The sequence below is a fragment of the Chelmon rostratus genome, chromosome 13 (genome assembly GCF_017976325.1).
Source record: "Chelmon rostratus isolate fCheRos1 chromosome 13, fCheRos1.pri, whole genome shotgun sequence".
In the NCBI taxonomy this organism is placed as follows: Eukaryota; Metazoa; Chordata; class Actinopteri; order Chaetodontiformes; family Chaetodontidae; genus Chelmon; species Chelmon rostratus.
Genome location: NC_055670.1, coordinates 21,770,485 through 21,789,640, shown reverse-complemented (window position 1 = coordinate 21,789,640; position 19,156 = coordinate 21,770,485). Strand labels below are relative to the sequence as shown.

General features: G+C 43.5%; 1 protein-coding gene across 2 annotated transcripts in view; it reads right to left on the bottom strand.

Moving 5' to 3' along the window:
- tmeff2a (transmembrane protein with EGF-like and two follistatin-like domains 2a) overlaps positions 1 to 19,156 on the bottom strand; it is a 100,332-nt gene that overhangs the window by 2,650 nt on the left and 78,526 nt on the right. Inside the window, exons 5-8 of one of the 2 annotated variants that reach the window (XM_041951213.1) lie at positions 14,457 to 14,553; positions 6,395 to 6,543; positions 4,471 to 4,530; positions 4,065 to 4,185 (exon numbers count right to left, since the gene is read on the bottom strand). In XM_041951213.1, coding sequence (XP_041807147.1) covers positions 4,065 to 4,185; positions 4,471 to 4,530; positions 6,395 to 6,543; positions 14,457 to 14,553 — 427 coding nt within the window. The remainder of the gene's footprint in view (positions 1 to 4,064; positions 4,186 to 4,470; positions 4,531 to 6,394; positions 6,544 to 14,456; positions 14,554 to 19,156) is intronic. The other variant, XM_041951214.1, reaches the window with a different exon arrangement.

Genomic DNA, 19,156 nt, shown 5'->3' with positions numbered 1-19,156 from the left:
CTGAGATCATACACACACACACACACACACACACACACAGGAGAAAGAGAGAGAGAGAAAGAGTCATTTCTCTGCACTGAGAGACAGCTTAATTATTTTTGTGCTTCTAATGGGAACGCCAGCAGCCTTTTGGTGAAGACATTGTGGTGGAACAATGCGTCTGAGTGACAGTGGAGCGACGGTGACTTTTCTTTGCTGTGACTGTTCAGACGAACATGACCGATAAGGCTCGCAGAGGGCAGGCGAAGGAGGGCGAGAGAGGAGAGCATGCTCGCGCTAAGCAGCCGCATTTGAAAAGGCATCGTTTCCTCTTTGTTTTGAGTTACAGTGGTGGTTACGGCGTAGCTACGGAGACCCCACATGGAAATTGCTAGAACTGTAATTGGCCAGTTTTTATTGATAGTAAAGACAACATTAAGGACGCTGACTCAGCAGTCTCGTCCCTTTCAGCAACACAAGTTTAGCAAAGTCATTTCCACTGCAAACCGTCTGCTCTGCATGACCAGAGCTGTCTGTCACGCAGGCTGCGATTGGGTGGTAATGCTCAACGACATGGCATTTACAGCTACGTGACTCCAGTTAGAGTACACTGACCCCCTCTACATCCAACAGCTCCTCTAAACTCACAGTAAACAGACAGTGTTCGTCCGTGCCTTCCAAAACTGTCCATTTTAGGATGTCACAACACTGTGAATAAGGTTTAGGTCCAAAAACAAGTAACAAGTTGGAAAAACATCCATTCTAACCTAAACCGTTATCTCCGGCTTCATCTCCATGGTTACAGTAATACACCTGTGGTTAAGGCTTGGGAACAATCGCGGCCATACTTAAAAAAAGAGTCGTTCGGAAAAAGGTCTCCCATGTTTAAGTACGTGTTTTGTCTGTATCAATACTGACAGCAGGGATTCTGGTTCTGGTCTTACTTGTTTTCAAAATTGGAACCAAATATATCCTCGTGGATGTATCTAAAAACAGACGACAGCTTCCTGTCCCTTCTAAAACTCAATGATCACTCGTTTCAGATACACAGTACAGCCAAAGTTCATAATGCAGGTGTTTGAAGCTTGAAGTATCCACCAGCTGGCTGTTTCAATCACAGCTGTCACCTCTTTGACAGATGCAGGCTAAGACGCTGACCAAAGGACGATGACGACGAAGAGTAATTTCAGGAGGGACGATGATCTTCGTAAAAACAACCTGAAAAAGCTGGTGTGGAGCTGTGCACATGTAATTTGTGTTTTCAGATGCAGACACACACACACACACTGAGAGAGAGAGAGAGAGAGAGAGAGAGAGAGACTAATGGAGGTGATCTTTGTCCTCAGAGAGGAGCTAAAATGGTCCCCCTTTTAATCTCTCTTTCTCTCTCCATCTTCTCTTCTTTACCTGCTTTTCCAGTCTCTGGAGAGGTTGTTACCCGCCAACACCTGCATATCCTTGTTTGGTACCAACACACACACACACACACACGCACACACACACATACTCTCCTTCACATTCTCTATCCCTTCGACCTGACAGTGTGTAAGATGAACACTGCAACCTTGTTTCCACACACATGAACACACACCCGGACATGTACCGCTCCCACAGAGACCACTGTGCTTCTCCTCTCATTAGGAAACACACTCTGGTTCCCGCAGCCAGCAGGGGGCAGCAGAGACATTTCACACTCCCGCTCTGCTAAGCTCTGCTCTGTATGCATGAAGAATGACTGGCTGGGCGAGCTGGGACGAGCGAGGTTAGAGAGAAAGGAGAGATAGGGGGAGCGAGCGATACCAAGACCCCCTGGCTGCTACACTATCAGGCTGTAAAAGATGGCAGACCTGAGTGGCACACATGTACATTCATTGTGTGTGTGTGAGTGGGTGGCGGGATTCGGTATCATTTGTCATTTTGCCTTTATGTAAATGCATGTTTGTACTGCCTGTGTGAAGTGTATTTTGTGTCCTTATGTGAGTATGTGTACTGTCACTAGCACCTGTGTGATTGCTATTCTGGAAGTGTGTGTGTGTGTGTGTGTGTGTGTGTGCGTGAAGGGTGTCTGCATTTGTTGTTTGCAGTATTTTCTTGTATTTCTATACTACGGGGACCAGTATCAGTATATGACCAAATCCTGCAAAGTGAGGACCTTTTTGCAGCTCCTTTCCTCTGTACAGCATATATCCAGTTTATGGATCTCATTTTTGTAGTAGAGCCACTGTTTGTATTGGTATGATAACACCAAAGTCATTGCTGAGGCCTGGGGATCATTAAAAAAAACACCTGACGGCGCAAGAAACAAAGCCCCAACTTAGAAGAGAAAACCAAGGTGAACAGTCATCGCAGTTCACAGACTGACTTCCAGGCAATGACAGATTTTTACAAGCAAGTTTGCGGTTTGTTTCGAACCTCTCTCAACGATGCAACATGCAGAGGTCAGCTCAGGTTGGGGAGTAGATGAGTTTTCATGAGCAAAATGAAAGCCAAATCTACAAAAATGTCACCCAAATTGTAATAAAACCCTAATTATGCTTTAAGAGGCTGGTTTAGGTTGAGGACTAGAATCAAGACTGTGGTTTCTAGTAAGACAAGGCATAATGTGGTCACGTTAAACCTGCATTAACTTGTTTTCTGGTCGTTTGTGGATATCGTAGCAGACAACAAAAAAGACATATTATCATTGTATTAAGTTGCTATCCAATATTAAATCTCATTTTTAGCTCTGTTTTAGTCTCCACCAACCCCAAGGGATATAGCTGGTCGTGCAGCTGCTAAATGCTATGTTAACCAGCTAATTGCTAACCTTGTCTATCTGCTGTTCGGTGCTGAGCAGCCCACAGAGAGCTGAGTGAGGGTGAATCAAACCCAGAAACCAAAATAATGAAGTCAAAGATGCTAAAAAGTAATTTCCTCCACTGTCATAAAGCATCGATTAGTGCACTAACCTTGAGGTTGGTGTTAAGGGTTTGTGTTAAGGGTACAAGATTACTGGCAGTACGGATGTCCATCACCTCTAAATAATACTGTTTTTAAAGTTATATTTGTTATGCTGCTGTAAACAATACTAAAACATCTCATAGCTTCAGGAAACTCGCTGATGAGACACTCAAGGTGTCAGTCATCGGTGACGTCGACAGCAGCGCGATGGTGTGTTTACCGCCGAGCACTATCATTAGCAGGCAGATGACAACGTGTGGGTTCACAAGATGAAATTGCCAGCAAATCAAAACCGGTGAAAGGAAATCATAACGCGTGCGGAAGGAAACACCAGCATCCTCATTTAGCAGTAAGAAACACAACATGGGATGAATGTGAAGCAGTGCAGCCCGGTCTCCTGCTGCAGCAGCAGGGACCTCAAACACTTCCCCCTCGCAGCACACCGGCCTGTATTCATACAAGATAAACAAGCCCGATAAAAGAAAAATTAATAAAAGGGCTCTAGCACTGGCCTCGCAGTTGCTAAATTTTATCAACTATCCCACATTGCACATTTGCTTCTGGTGTCCGCAGATTAGTGAAGGAGAGGGTGGACGAGCTGGTCTGAGTCCTCTTACTGTCTGTAGGTTTTTTTTATAGCTACACTACGGTCAAAGTTACACTGTAAAAACACCGTCGCCAATAATAGCAAAGATAAATATAGTTTAATTGTTTGCTACATAAGAATCCGTGCACTGTAGCCCATAATTAGCTACTACAAAAACAGCCTTATTGATTGCTAGCTATTAAAACTCCATTCAGCTCATTATGAATTAATAATCGAAAGTCCAAACTCAATGCATTTTGCTTAAATTGCGCCATATTTAGAAAATAGCATTAACCTAACTTTTTAGTAGCATTTATTAAAAATTGTGGCATTAACTGTTGAATATAGTCAAAAAATGGGCGTCCTGGTGGCTAAGATGCAAACCTATACTGTGATTGTGATTGGGTATCTATGTACTGTTGTCCCTCTCCCAACAAAGGGAAGGTAGCGATATCATACGCGGTATTGGTGTCATTTTCTGTCTGATCCCAAAACATGCCTTGTCCTCACAAATATAGTATTACTGTTTGTGTGTGTGTGTGTGTGTGTGTGTATGTACCTGCAGGAGGGCTGGGCCAGGATACTGGGGAACTGACACTCTCCATGGACGCAGTAGTTTTTGTAGTGATCTGGACAGGGGATGTACAGGCCGCGGGCCAGCGGATCCTCTTTTTCCACTACTAGGTAAACACACACACACACACACACACACACACACACACACACAGACACATACAATCCATAAATACTGAATGTACATATGCTTGAGGCCAGCTGTGCATATGCATTACTGTACTTTACAAGAAAGGACAAAGATTTAATCAGAGAGGAAGAGATGAATAATAAAGGGGAAGAAGCCGGAGAGCGACAGGAGAAAGTGAAGTCAACAGAATCGAGCGAGGGCTCATGCAGCCGTGAGTGGCAGCACATGCTATTTGACAAGCCGCCACCGCACACGTACTCACCTGTGAGGTCGGTCCGTGCAAAGTGTCCGTCTTCGCCTTTGTTCCCAGTTATGATGTCACCTGGAAAGGCCAGAAACGCGTTCAGACTGAGTCACAACCTTTCAGCTCCAGCCTCCCTTCATGACGGGTTACATGTTCAAACCGATGCCGGTGCGAGCGCAGAGGGCTGACTGTGAATCATGGTCTCAACAAAGGGTCCATGTGGTGTGTGCACCTGTCTAGTTAATGCATATAAATGTGAACTATTCTCTTCAAAAGTCAGAAACCATCTCGCCTAATGTGTCTGACTGAACAAAGGGTAGAAAGGAGCAGAGCCATCAGAGGGAATAATGCATTTTTGCTCACCTTATTGACGCTGCATTGAATTCATCTTTTCATAGTGGCTAGACAATATCTCCTTCCAATCATTATCATTTTATTACAATTGATTTTTTTTTCAGTGGTCAGTGAATTCGTTCTCTCAAACTGAGTCTATGAAAGTATTTCCAAGCTTTATTATGCAAGGAATGTGCCTGGATCTGAGACTTTTAATTGAATTTTCTTATTTATGTTGTCGCAGAACATCAGAGGAGGGATGAAAGAAAAGACACAAAGGAGTGTTTGGGTGGGATCAGAAGCTAGAGTCGTGTATCTGTGTCATCCACTTAAGAAAAATCAAATGTGAGACTGTGAGTTTTAAGACTGCTCACAGCTAAACAGCATTACAGCTACAAAAACACCTTTTTTATCCGTCCTTCTGTAATTTTTCCAAGCTCCACACACTGGTGACAACTTGAGGTCTTAATGATGTAACACCTTATTTTATGAGCATCTGGCGCCACAAGTGCTGAAATGAAGAAAAAAATCAGGCTTATCAGTATTCTAGACTGGTATGAAATACAGTAGAAAGACTGTTTCCCAATAATATAATAACAATAATAATAATAATAATGAAGTGAGGCATGGGAAAAATATCAAGGTGCCATGTTGAATCTTGGCTAACAAGAAGTTTACTTTTCCACAGGTCTAAATCTCTCAGCTTCGTGACATTTGTTCCTCCCTGATTGAAACAGAACGCGTGGAAGCGTGATCGGATCGATCTGGGTGGCCTGACCCGAAAGGTGCAACGTGGGGGAATACAGATTTCCATTCGTGTTGCAGAGCTGGTTAGCCCTGATTGCTTTAGTCCCCATTACTTCTCAAAGCCTTCATCTCGGTTCTCACATCTCGATCAATTGTCCCGTTTGTCCCGAGCGGGTGCAGAGCCGATCAAACGCCTGCAAATGTACTTATACACAATACGAGCTGCTAACAAGTGAGATTTGAACACCTCCCCGGGTGAGTCTGCACCTCTGTGCACCTGATGAGTTCCAGCCAGATCTCGCAGTTGCATTGAGCAAAATAAGGAGAAATTAAGATGTCGGTGGATCACACCTCAAATAACGCAATTAAAACCGTTTTCAAAAGAAGACGTCTTATGTGCCTTTGTCTTCTCCCACGTGGATTAGCAATATGACTCAGTTTAGGGATTTAACCACAGAGATTAATAAAATAACTTTATTCCTGGAACCGCTACAAACAAATACTGCACCCAAACAAAAGATACTACACTGAACATGGGGGGATTACCATTCAGCAAAATTATCAATATACATAGCAGAGAGGGCTACGTGGGGTTTTGAGGATTATCTTTGCACACTATTCCAAAATATGATTGAATATATTTGCAATCATGAAATGTGGCTGGAACAGCGGCTGCGGCGAGATATAGAATCACGCCGTCTGCATTTAGCTTTGCAAGCTGCCTCATTTGCCTCCATGGCCTCACTTCAACTCGAAGCGAACACCTGCCAGACAGATTGACGGCTTCCTCTGTGCGCGTGAAGGTGCTGTTGTGTCTTTTAGAGTGACAGAGTGTGTGTGTGTGTGTGTTTGTGGGTCTGACCTTGGCAGTGGCCCAGGTACTTGACCTCGATGCGTTCCTGCTTCTGACAGGACGCCTCCTTCACCTGGCAGGGGTTGTCATAGGAACGACCGTCTGATGCACACACCGGGTTGAAGCTGATGTGGGAACAATCGATGTTGCAAACACACCTGCGGAGCAAGAAATCATGGCGGAGTGGTAAACTAGCTTTTTATTTATTAGCTATGTCAAGATGTGAAATGAATGAGATCTGAAATATTAATGAAAACGAGAGCATCTTAATCCCGGAGAGACTTATGTGTGTGTTTGACTGCGAGGGACACAGACCGAAATTCGTTCAGGGATTAAAAATGAGACAGAAAAAAAAACAGTACAGCTTGCACTCAGTCAGGATGTTGGACCATGCATAGTAATCCTGTTCAGACTGGGTTTTGGCACATTCAATCTGACACAATAGCAAATGGATTTAACTTTGCAAGAAAGAGACAGGCTGCACAGAGGGCTTGATTGACAAATGATGTACCATTACAATGGCAGGAAGCTATTAATAATGAAATTGTGGATAACAAAGCTGTACATTTCAGTCTTGCGGGGGGAAATTGCGGCACAAAAGCAGCCAGCATTCGCAAGCTTTCAGATGTGTGAATTATTTTAGATAACATTGAAACTAGCCTACGTGGAAAATAATAACTCAGCTAATGCTATCATAGCACACACTGACACAGCTTGGCGAAATGTGTGACTGAAGATTGCAGCTATTTTCTGGTGATACATCGTGTCTTTTTTAACGTCCTTCGACAAAGCCCACTCGGAAGAGAAATTCTAAATACCGTCTCGATGAAGTGTTGCTTAGATTACCTTCAAATGCAAATTCTTTTCTTCTGATCACTGATTAGCTTAAAATTAATGCATTCACATCTTACAGCAGATGATCACTTTAAGTTGTTCGATTTAAAGTGTGGAAAAGCGTTTCTGAACAACTGAGTGAAAGTGTTGTTTTTTTTCACTTTTGCAAATAACTGCTTTGAAATTAGTCCTGTTTTGTCTTCTCTCCATATTGAATCAGTCGCTTCCTTCCAGAAAGCCGATATTTCTGGTGTGTTTTTGTGGCAGACTGTGATGCATTCATTCCTCAGTGAATCAGCCGCTTACTTGATGCTTTTAGCTCTCGCAAATTAACCGGGCAATTTGCTGTCGCACCACAATTTTCAGCGAAATTTAAGTGCGAGACATCCTGTGTTTGCATGTGTGTGTGTGTGTGTGTGTGTGTGGGCTCTTCTGCGTGTGCGACATCCGCACAAATGACACAGAGAGAGTGAGCTCATACACCTGCGTGCATGTGCATATACGTACGTGTGTGTGTGTGTGTGTGTGTGTGTTCATTTTGGCATACGTGTAGCGTGACCCTTGAGTGTGCGGCAGGCCTGATCAGCAGAAATTACACCCAGATTGCCTTCCCCTGACAGTTGCTGCTGAGTAGCGCTGAACGCTACATTCTGTAATTATAAATCTGTCATTATTCTCCCGGCCTTTTCATTTTCCCCTGATGCCAAGCTCTCAGTAAAGCACGGGCATTCAGCTGTCTTACAGCTGCATTTGCATACAGGCCCACGTGGGCGCCCGCCAACACATGAACGTGTGCCCACACACACACACACACACACATGCAGACGCCCTCACAATCAGCCATGATGATTCGTACCGCTGACATTGATGTTGATTGAAACGCCGTGCAGCAAAGCGTGGCAGTGCTCGGCTACTGTTGTAATGATGGATCAGCAAAGTAAGACTGATGTGAAGAAAGGCTTCGTTATGCATCAGAGGGGACACAGTTGTATTTAAAGGCAATATCCAAAATCCCACATGACACAGCTATGAGCGACCTGCCGGTGCAGCAGAGGGTTACACAACGAGGCCGTAACACCGTGATTTAAAAAGGTCAGTTCACCCAAATTACAAAAAAACAGATTTCCTGTTTTAGCCCGAGACAATCTCAAGTCATGCAGATAGTTTGGTTTTATTTTCCGACGTTTTGACATATCCGCCCCAAGAAGTCGCTGCCAAGTTTTCTTTGGAAATGGAGAAATAATCCTGTAAAATAACCGCTGACAGCATGCTCTATGTATTATTCAGAGTAGTGAGGATACTTTCTGTGGAAATATATTTTGCTGTTGAATTATTTAAATGTAATTTTTTTTCAACACAAATGAATTTTCCGTTCACTTCCATTCAGGGCTGCAAAAATGACAAGTCAGAGAAGCGGCTGCGTCGATACGCGGCCACACATCCGACAAATTCTCTGTGGCGAAAGTTGATGCGGCTGTCAGAAAACAATGTTTTCGGCGCTCGCTCACTCTGACGCGGGCGCTTGCGTGCGTCTGGCTGAACAGGGAATTTTCAATTTGCAAAATACACAGCGGTATCATAAAATGTAGCGGTGGCGATATACAGAAGCTAATGCGGCCTCAAAAGCACACCGGCCCCCCCCGCTCCTCTTGCTGGACAAATACTGAAGTTATGTGCATATATGGGTTTGTTAAAATTACCAAATTTAGGACAAATAATTCCTATCTGGCAGAGTTCAGTGTATCACTCCCCATGTTTACTGCTGCAGCAGTGTTTCTCATTCAGTCATACTGAGTCGAACCTCTATATGTCTTTTAAAGTACAAATATCAGATCAGTTGTATTGTGTTGAACTGGCTTCTTTGAATCTCAGCATATTGTACTGTTACAAATTTACTTATTATCAGTTCTTGTATTGGATCATGGACCATGTATCTAGACAAGCGTCAAATCCTCTCAGAGGGACACTTCCATTGTATTAAGGTATATGCAGATATCCCACAAGCAGATATCACTAGAGGCAAGCGAGAGGAAAACACTCCGTAGTTTGGGTTAACCTTTAAAGACGGTAAAACGCAGACTCTGGTTTTGCAACAGCCGCCCTCAAGACAAGATTAGTCTTACAATTACTGTGTGTGCGTTATCACACAAATGATCTAGATGAGAATATTTTTAGCATGACAGGAGGATTGTTAGGAACTACGAAGAGCATCTGAGGTAAAAGGAAACGTCCGCACATCCACCAGCGTGAAAAAGCATAGGCGTCACACTGCACACATGTATACGTGCACATGACCCTCCACCACCTCCCGACGTTGAAGAGCTTTCAGAGTCATCCCGAGAGGCCGCTATGGTCGGTGGCTGATGTCTGGGCTCCATACATTTTTAATGAGGCCTCTCACTTTCTCCACAATAGGCACTATAACACTAGACTGCAGTGCGTCAACACATCCTGATGCTACTCGCACACACACTCGAACACCCACAGACAGGCGTGCACAGTCACACACATGAAGGAGGCAACACTGGCTTTGTGATTAACCTTTTTTCCCTCTCTGTCTCTCTCACACACATACACACACCAAATCATTCCTTCACACATTCTGCTGAGAGGTACAAAGGAGTAAAAGTGTTGACTGAAAGTTAGCGGTGTGTGTGTGTGTGAGTGTGTGTGTGTGCTGTTCATCCGAGTGTGTGACACGTGTGCGTGAGGTTACTTTCTTAGCAGGATGTGTTGTATTGATTAGTCCCCTGCAATTATTTCCCTCCAATCAAAGTGCTCCCCTACCCCCCCTTCTCCTCGGCAGACAATCCACTTTACACACATGTAAACACACACACACACACACACACACACACACACACACACACACACAGTAGAGACTAACATATCCACTGACTGCCTCACATGTACAAATCCCTAGCAGCAAACCTTATTGCAACTGAACATAGCATTGATTTTCATAATCCTTAGCCTCAAATTTCACTGTAATCCTTTGAAAAAATGAGTGAGGCGAACAGCCTGAGAGAGACAGGAAGAGAGAGAGAGACAGGAAGAAAGAAAGAGAGAGAGGGGGAGAGAGACAGGAAGAGAGAGAGAGAGACAGGGGAGAGAGACAGAAGGAGAGAGAGAGAGAGACAGAGGGAGAGACAGGAAGAGAGAGCGAGATAGGGGAGAGAGACAAGAAGAGAGAGAGAGACAGATAGAGAGACAGAAAGAGAGAGAGAGACAGGAAGAAAGAGAGCGAGAAAGATACAGGAAGAGAGAGAGACAGAAAGAGAGAGAAAGAGGGAGAGAGGGACTGAGAGAGAGACCTAGTGACAGAGAAAACAAACAAGCATTGCTAAAAGCTGGAAAAAGAGAGAAGATATATGAGTATTTATATGCATAAAAATGATTAGAGGAAGAGACAGCCTAAAGAATACACACACACACACACACACACACACACACGCACACACACACAGAGTGTAATAATATTGCAGTGCTTTGTAGCATTAAACATCGGGAGTTGAGTAATCATGGATGGATAACTGAACGGGTCAAAGGGTCAGGATGCCCCAGGGCCAGAGCCTCTGTTGGAGCTGATGTTAACATTTCTTGTTGGGAAGTTAAAAAAAACAATCACAAACAACTATGAGTAGACAAAACCACCAGAATCAGACACAAAACAACCAAGCAGAGACAAAAAAATCACTACAGAGTCACAAAACCATCAGAAAGAGACAAAAACAACTAGAAAGAGACACAAAATGACTACGAAGAGACACGAAACCACCAGAAAGAGGCACAAAACAACTACGAAGAGACAAAAAACAACTACAAAGAGACACAAAATGACTACAAAGACACACAATTTCTACGAAGAGACATGTAATTACTGTGAAGACACACAAAACCAAGAGAAATAGACAAAAAACAGCCACAAAGTCACAAACCAACTACAAACAAGGTGAAGGTTTCACTAAGAGATGCAGAACAACTGCACAGAGATCTGTTCCCAGTTGCCCGTTGTTCTCTAACTGTCACTTCTAACTATTATTATTATCTTTGTGTGTGTGTGTGTGTGTGTGTGTGTGTGTGTGTGTGTGTGTGTGTGCATGGGCCCAGCTCGAGGAAAATAAAGGCTGACTCCCACCTTGCCTCTTGGCCTGTGACTTGTCTGGCTTTTCATTGAAATTCCCTTTCGCTCTCCAAAGAATGGGCTTCAATGAGGACACGAGTGCCGGCTTTGAAAAGCCTCCAGCTCCTTTCTCATGAGGTCTAAACCCAGCATTCAGGCGCAAGTGTGCCTGCAGCCCCTCTCTATGACGAGCGCTCTATCTGCTCCTCCTCTACCTTAATTCTATCAACACCAATGGGTGCTATTGATGGGTTTGAAAGCATGGGTTTTTGTGGGTAATTACAGTTTTACACCACAAATGGATCTAAATGGGTTTTCGTGACACACTATTGATCCTGGAGGGGTAAATTGGTCTTTTTTTCCCTGCCTCCAGAGTACAGAGAGCTAAAGAGGGGTGGTGTAAGGACAGTCAGTCTCTTTGCTACAGCGGGTCAAATGCAGGATAGTTCAGCCAAAATAGGTTCAACCAGCACGCAGTATTTCGGTCACATCACGGAGCGCTTCTTTTTTTTCTTATTTGAAATCAGATGGTCATTAATGACGAATGAAGTGGCAATTTTCTCCTGACCAGGCTGCTCAGTGAAAGTCAGAGCATCATTTCTAAGCCCATTATGAAAATAACCCTTCATTATAATGGGCACGCATTCTGTTATGCTGTCAAATTGCATAAAAATAATAATCGGCTATGAAAGATAGAATCAAAATGTCTTGTCATGATTTCATCGAAGAGCACGCTGATGGATTTTTTCTCACAAAGCCAACAAAATATTGTTGATGCCACCAGCAGTTAGTGTCTCAGCACTTTGAACAGTAATGCATTCATTGCACACTGGTTTTCAAAGCCGTGTGAGTCTTGACTTCAGTTGGATTAATGTTGCGCTCAAACAGCCAATCGGAGCTTTTAAGGCGGGTTTAAGAATGTGAAGGTCATCTTCCCGCGCTGAGGCTGGAAAAATGGCCACAAAAATGGCGACAAGCTTGAGGGATCAACGCAGCTGCAAAGCTTGTTGCTAGTTGACTTATGCCAAGGTCACAGCTCATGGTATCATCCCAAGAATGGCTTCACACCACAGATCTGGAGCAACAGGAACAAAAATGAGCCCTGGGCACGAAAAATCACTCGTGTAGCGCGTCATTGTAGGGAAACAACCAACAACAGGACTAGCATGTTGGAGTATTTTTGCATCTTCCTTATTGAACTTTTGAGCTTTCATCCTCCCACATTATGATTAGACACTGTTTCTGATGACATCGCTTAAATCATCATCATCATCATAAGATGAAAAAAGCTGGTTAGTTTAAATCAGCATAAAGACGGAAGCTGCAGGAAACAGCTAGCCTGGCTCTAGTTAGATGCAGAATTAGCCAGTGATATCTTATTTTACTCATTTGACTTAATTTGTGGGGACATGTTTGCGCTGTGATTTCTGTTTTGTGTAAACATGTAAGCACAGCGTATCCACAAAAATGAAGTGAATGAAAGATTTATTGATCACTGATATTAAAATCACAAGCGAACACTGTTTAAAGCACACTGGAATTGATAAAAGTCTAATTATCAGCCCACTTTGAGTCCCACGTATCTTTAAGTATCACAACACTTCTGTATTGTTTGTATGAAAATAAGAATAAACTGTAAACACATCACTTCACCGTCACCTGGTCTTTGATTAGCGCCATCTCTCTCCACTCATTGTTTGATTAGCCGACGGTTTGTTTGATTAAAATCAGCTGCTGCCTGATTGGAATAACCTGTCATTTTAATCAGAATGATCCTTCGCTGAGCCAGCGGTTGGCTGCTGTTTGATGAAAATTACCTGCTGTTGGGTTGCAATTACCTGTCTGATTATTCACCAGAAACATTCTTATGAAAATACCTTGGGGCTTTTGAAAGATTAAAGGGAACTTGTAGTTTCCGTTTTACGGGAAGGTGCACTGAAATATTCATACGTCTGTTTGTGTCAGCTGCTTCTTCAACAAGATACTGTATGTTATTGACTCAGACTGCCTCGTTTGCCCATTTTCTTCTTCATCCCACGGTATGTAACATATATAATTGCCTTTGTTTCAGTTATGCTTATGCTTGAGGCTCCGTTTTCTTTTATGTTTTCAGTTTCTGTGTGTACACATCAGCGACAGTACATTGTGCTGTTGTGACCTTATGAATTGTACCTTTGGGGACTGAGAAATTGCCAATAAATCCATTTTGGTGTTTTAGTAGAATATTAAGGTACATTTGTGAAAGTGGGTGGCATCAGGAGGAGTGGACTCCAGCTGTTTGGTATTTGCAGCAGGGCTCCGAATGCACCATGAAACCGTGCCTTAGCATTATGGTTATTGCACACCAGGGTACATTATCTTTCCATTACATCAAGCAGTTTGATAGAGTCATACTCTCAGGGCACTTCTAATTTCTAGCGGTACGTCTGGGATTTCTTTTGCTGATACCGACTGATCCTTGTTCCACCAAATCAGTAATGTTGGTTCATTTAAGCTTCACTCGTGCTGCAGAAAGCAAACGCACTGACGCTGCTGCCTGGTGCTCGAAACAGTTCACCGGTTGAGCCTCCATCTAATTGGGCTCTGCACCCGCGTGTTTATTATGTACCCCTAAGGATGTTTTTAGCGCTGCCTCCTTGCTAATGCATGCGGGGGAGATGATAACAGCAGCGTCCGTCTCATCAGCAATAAATAGTTAAATTTATGACAAACGTTATTTCTTTGCTGAACTAGTTTTCCTTGTGTGAGTCGAAGTCATTTTTGGCCTGACATTGCCAAGTCCTGTAAGGATAGTAATTGGATTTCAAGAACAAGCGAAAATCTCCTTTCTCTCTGCGCCCTGCTCTAGTAATTGAGGTTAAATGAAATGGTCAGACATGCACTAAACCTCAGTGGGTGTTCAGCGGCGGGGGTGTGCAGTATAAAGAAGAGTTCTAATCTAAATTCTCTGTGGTTGAACTTGCTGAAATGTTTCACATAACAAATATAAAGGGATAGAAAATGGTAGAAGGTGTCAAGATAGCTTTATTCTAGCTGCGTAGGTCCGCCGGTGTCATGCGGCTTTGACAGGAAACAGCAGTTTTAAGCAGCTTGTAGGTGTGTTCCCAAACTCACCAGACGTCCTCCGCATCCACATCGCACTCGGCCCCAAACTGACAAATATCACAGGTGGAGGTTTCCTTCTGGCCTGCCTCGGCTGAGCCCTCCCCTCCTGAAAGGAGGAGACAGAAAAAAAACATTTAGTGGCGGACAGATTTGTAACAACACTTCCTGTTTGTCTTAAACGCAGCTGTTTCATTCAGAAGGGGGGGACAAAAGGCCCGCAGCAAAGGCCCTTTCACGCTGCAATGTGACCGTGAGAAATCGGCCTCGGATAACTCAAGTGCATTTACATTCTGCCATATCCTGCCATAATCCCACCGAGGCCATCTCCTTCATCCTTTCACTCCTTCCCCTTTTCCTCCACCCTCTTCCACTCCTCGCCTGACTCTCCTCCATCACTCCCGATATCCCCGCTGATCTCTTTGGAGTCCCTCTTTTATTTCATCGCGCTGATTTTCTCGCGCTGTGAGTGCGACGTCTCCTTGGCGGCGGTGTGGGTACTGGCGTCAGGCTTATGGCGGCTTAGGGACTCCGCTGGTGCATATCACACTTCATGAGCGGCCGAGGGGGACGAGGGAAGAAAAGGGAAAAAAAAAAAAAAAAAAGCAATCTGGCCAATCTCAAATTGCATTCTCCTACCACAGAGGACTGCTCCAGTCTCTGCACGCTCTCGCTCTTCCTCGCTTTCCCCTCGGCCCTCTTCTCCATTAGAAAAACTCTATTTTTAAACTTACTAGGGCCCGTGAGGACAACTTTGGAAAAGAAGACGAAGAGGTGGAACTTGGCATCGTTTCCCCATGTCATATCTTTAATCTCCCCGACGCACACACATGCACAGACACCCACGCTGCCGCCACCATGCATTGCTCCCTGGTGTCGCCTTTCATTTTCCCTTCTGAAACCGCTGTTATTTCTTGTGATCCCTGGCGACACGCTGGATGAATTGGAAAGAACTCTGGTAGAGAGGTTTAACCTGATTTTCCGCTGCCAAGCTTAAGTTGGGTTTGACTCTTATTTTAAGGTCAAAGTCACTTAACTTTACTTCGCTGCCTTTCACTGTTGAATCTAGTTAGCATTTGACTTGCCTCCTCCAGAACACTCGGCTTGGATTTCGTGGCTGTTGGGTCAGATTATCCCAACAGCTTCATTCGCCTCTTTTGCCTGTGTCCAAAAACACAATGCAGCCCACAAGAGTGAAAAGTTCCTTTGCTGAGGATGTTAAGCTACTTTCAAATGTCCTGCCTTTACTTTCGGTGTCTTTTTTCCTGTTTGAAACTGCGTCTTAAGCTGCAGGTGTTGGAAGGCGGCCACGGCAGCGTGTCCTCTGAATGCTGAACATTTGCAGTCAGGTGGCGAGATGTACATTCTGTATTCACAGCTTTGGTTCAGCTTCACTGTCAGGTCACTTGACTGGCAGGACGGCCAGGTGTGAAGCTGCGCTGGCATGTAGCCCACCAGTGGATCTTTAACGCCGAATCGTCTCAGTGTTCAATGCAAAACGTATTCCAGCATAATTCTCATATACATATAGAAATATATACATATCTATTTAAAGTTCAACTGGAGCTTCATGTGTTTCCAAAATGTTCTTAAAATTTTCTCCATAAAACTTTCCCTATTTGATGATAATTATAGAAAGTAGCTTCTTTTTTGTTGTTGTTGTACAGAATAAAGTGAGGGCATCTCAGAATAATGGCTTTTTATTCCTGTCAGCCATCCAGCCTCCAGATAAACACATCTGAACTATTCCTCCAGCTCCTGATAGAAATCAAAGAAGAGACACTCGATCACATATCAATATAAACAAATGTGCCCACGAAGCTGTCTCTGTATCTCATTTTAATAAACCAGTTTTACTCATTAAGTTCAGTTTACTAGCCATGAGGAGAATCAGCCTGTGCAAACAGTTGTACATAATAATGTCCTCTGTAGCTTTGAAGGCAACTTTCTAAAATATACTAACCAAAATAACCCCAATGATGTCATCAGGGTCATTTTGGCATGAGATTGACTGTCAATTGTTACGGGATGTGGTGGGTTGAAAGCTTTTAGTTGACTGGTTCCCTACCTACGCGACCCCAACCAAAAAAAGAAGCATATTAAGTTTTTATATTACTTAATATAGAAAAATATCTGGAAAACTCATCTTTGATGAATATTCAGGGTAAATAATCTGAATTCAAACTTCTTGCAGATATTTTGTGCAGTTTGTCAGTAGTTCCATGTTGTTACGTATTGAATATAATAAAACATTTGTCACTTAATCAGGGGTCATCAGTTTATACAATGATGGAAAAGGCGTTCCTTAAGGAAAAAGGTTGAGAACCACTGTTTCCACTATCAAGTTGTATTGTGGGAATCGTGCAGGAGTGATTCTGACTCACACTCTGTCCAAATCAATGTTCATAAAAATAACAAACGAAAATGTGCTATTTATCATGGCTAGTATAAAAAGGTGGGGAACTGAAATACACAACAAAGACAGGAGAAAGGATAAATATTTGGAGCACTAATTTATTTACTTCGTTGGCTCAGGCCATGTATAATAATCCTTGTTAATAATAGTATTAAAATAGGTAACATTTCTATCATATTTAGAAATCTGTCTATATTTCTCATGACTCATCAGCATTTAATTTATACCCTGGGGTCACATTAATCTTGGTTTTAATTGATCTCGTGCTGTTGTAGCTACTCAGCAGTGAGTTTATTATATTTCTATTTCAGCTGGACTACTTTCTATGGTCCGAGCTCCAAATATTCTCAGGACCTGATGTATCTCGACACGTAGTTTTGTTTGACCCTCCCTGCATCCGGTTTTTGGGGCAGTAATTCCTCGTCTCCATTATGCGACTCAAAGTCCCCACTAAACTCATCTTGATGTGTAAAATCAAAGTTCCTTTTTAAATCTCACAAAAACGAGCAACGCTTGCAAATCCTTGTTTTTTCATTCATATACTTTCAGACTGTCAGCGCTGTTCTGAAAGTGTTCAGCTGTGCGTGACAGTTCAATTATATGGGCTTGTTTTTTGTCTCGGGCTTTAAGGTGCCGTTGAGGCTGGGACTGCAGCTGACTGAATTAGGCAGCTGACACTATTTGACCAACGACGTAAATGCAATTTCCCGTATTTCCAGCCGTCATGTATGTTGTGGTGTGTGAAATTTTCTCGCGGGCACCGGAGGTAGTCAGCCTCTCTAGCTGCTCTGTACTCTGTCAAATGATCGGCTCCACATAAAGGCTCGTGGGCAGGCAAGCATGTAAGCTCTCCCACGACTCCCCTCTCGCAGGAGAGGAGACTCGCGGCGTTTCTCACAAGCGTGCTCGTACACGCACGGCGCAAATGCAGACATTGTCTCCATCCCGTCTTCCTCCTGTTCGTTTCTCCCCAACACTACAGCTGACACATCTTGTATGTGTACTCTCACACACACTCTTCCCCAGATCCCCGCACACGGTGCTGCAGGCACAATTACCAAAGGCGACTGGGGACAGGCAGTGTTTTCCACTCCTCAAATCCCTGATAGAGTCTCCTGTAGCACTAACACAACATCTCCCCTGTTTCTGCGTTGGCTAATCCCTCCAATCAGGAGACACGGCTGGGTAATGACTGAAATGATTAGCCCTTCTACTGCCCCCGCAATCACCCCCCCGCCAGCTCCTACATCACCCAGTATCGATCCATGCCTGGGCCAGACCGGTCGACCGGCCTCCTCTGTGACTACTGTCCTAGACTCACCTTCATCTCCACCCAATCCTCTCTTTGCCTCAAGCAGTTCACTTTAATAAACACGGCACTTTATCTACGTGGCTTTGTGTGACTTTAGCACAACAGGAAGGAGAGAGAAGAAGGAACTTTTAAGTTTAAGTGGCTTGGAAGAGAATAAGAGATTAGAGTGGATGATGAGTTAAAGGGGAGATAAACGGGATTAAAGATTAAACGACAGAGGAGCAAAAAGATGGTGGATCGCTCACAAAGGTGCCGTGGACCTTCATCCGAGGGTTAAAGAGTGTCTTTAAACCTCTTACTGGAGCTGGAGCTTGACCAAGCTGTAAATACATTGTGCATAAATACATACAGTAAGCACACACTTCAACTCTGTAACCTCTGCATTTTGACCTGAGACTCCACCGGTGATGTTAACCATGCACTCTCAGAGCTTCTACCACAGAAAAAGGTTGACTGTGACGGAGGAAACCGGCGAGAGACGCTCAGAGCTCATTTACCTGTAGTCGAGTCGAGTCGCTCGAGTTCAGCTAATGTGAGGTGTAAAATAAAACCACCGTGCACGGCCAACTACACCAAAATATCTGTGATGATACAGCAAATAACTCCAGTTTATGTTTTTTTTTTTTAAACGCATTTGTCAAAATGGAAGCAATGAATATACAGTGACATTTGTGCATTAAATTATAGGATAAAATTAAAATGAAATGCAAAGGAAAACTGTTCAGTTTAACTAAACTTGATATAAATATAACACACAATGCAATTAATCGCTCAACCCTTCATTCCCTTTACCCTTCACTTGTTTCTGTCACAATGTGAAGCAATTTTCAGTAGAATGTCCAGGAGTCTAATCAATCTATCAGACTTTCCTTCAGACTAACCTCCTTTTCTCTCCTCGTCTTCATACATTCATGAACTGGAGTTTTGGAAATTTCAAAAGTTCAAACCTCTTCAGCTTCTAATGAAGCCGCCCTCTCTGACACC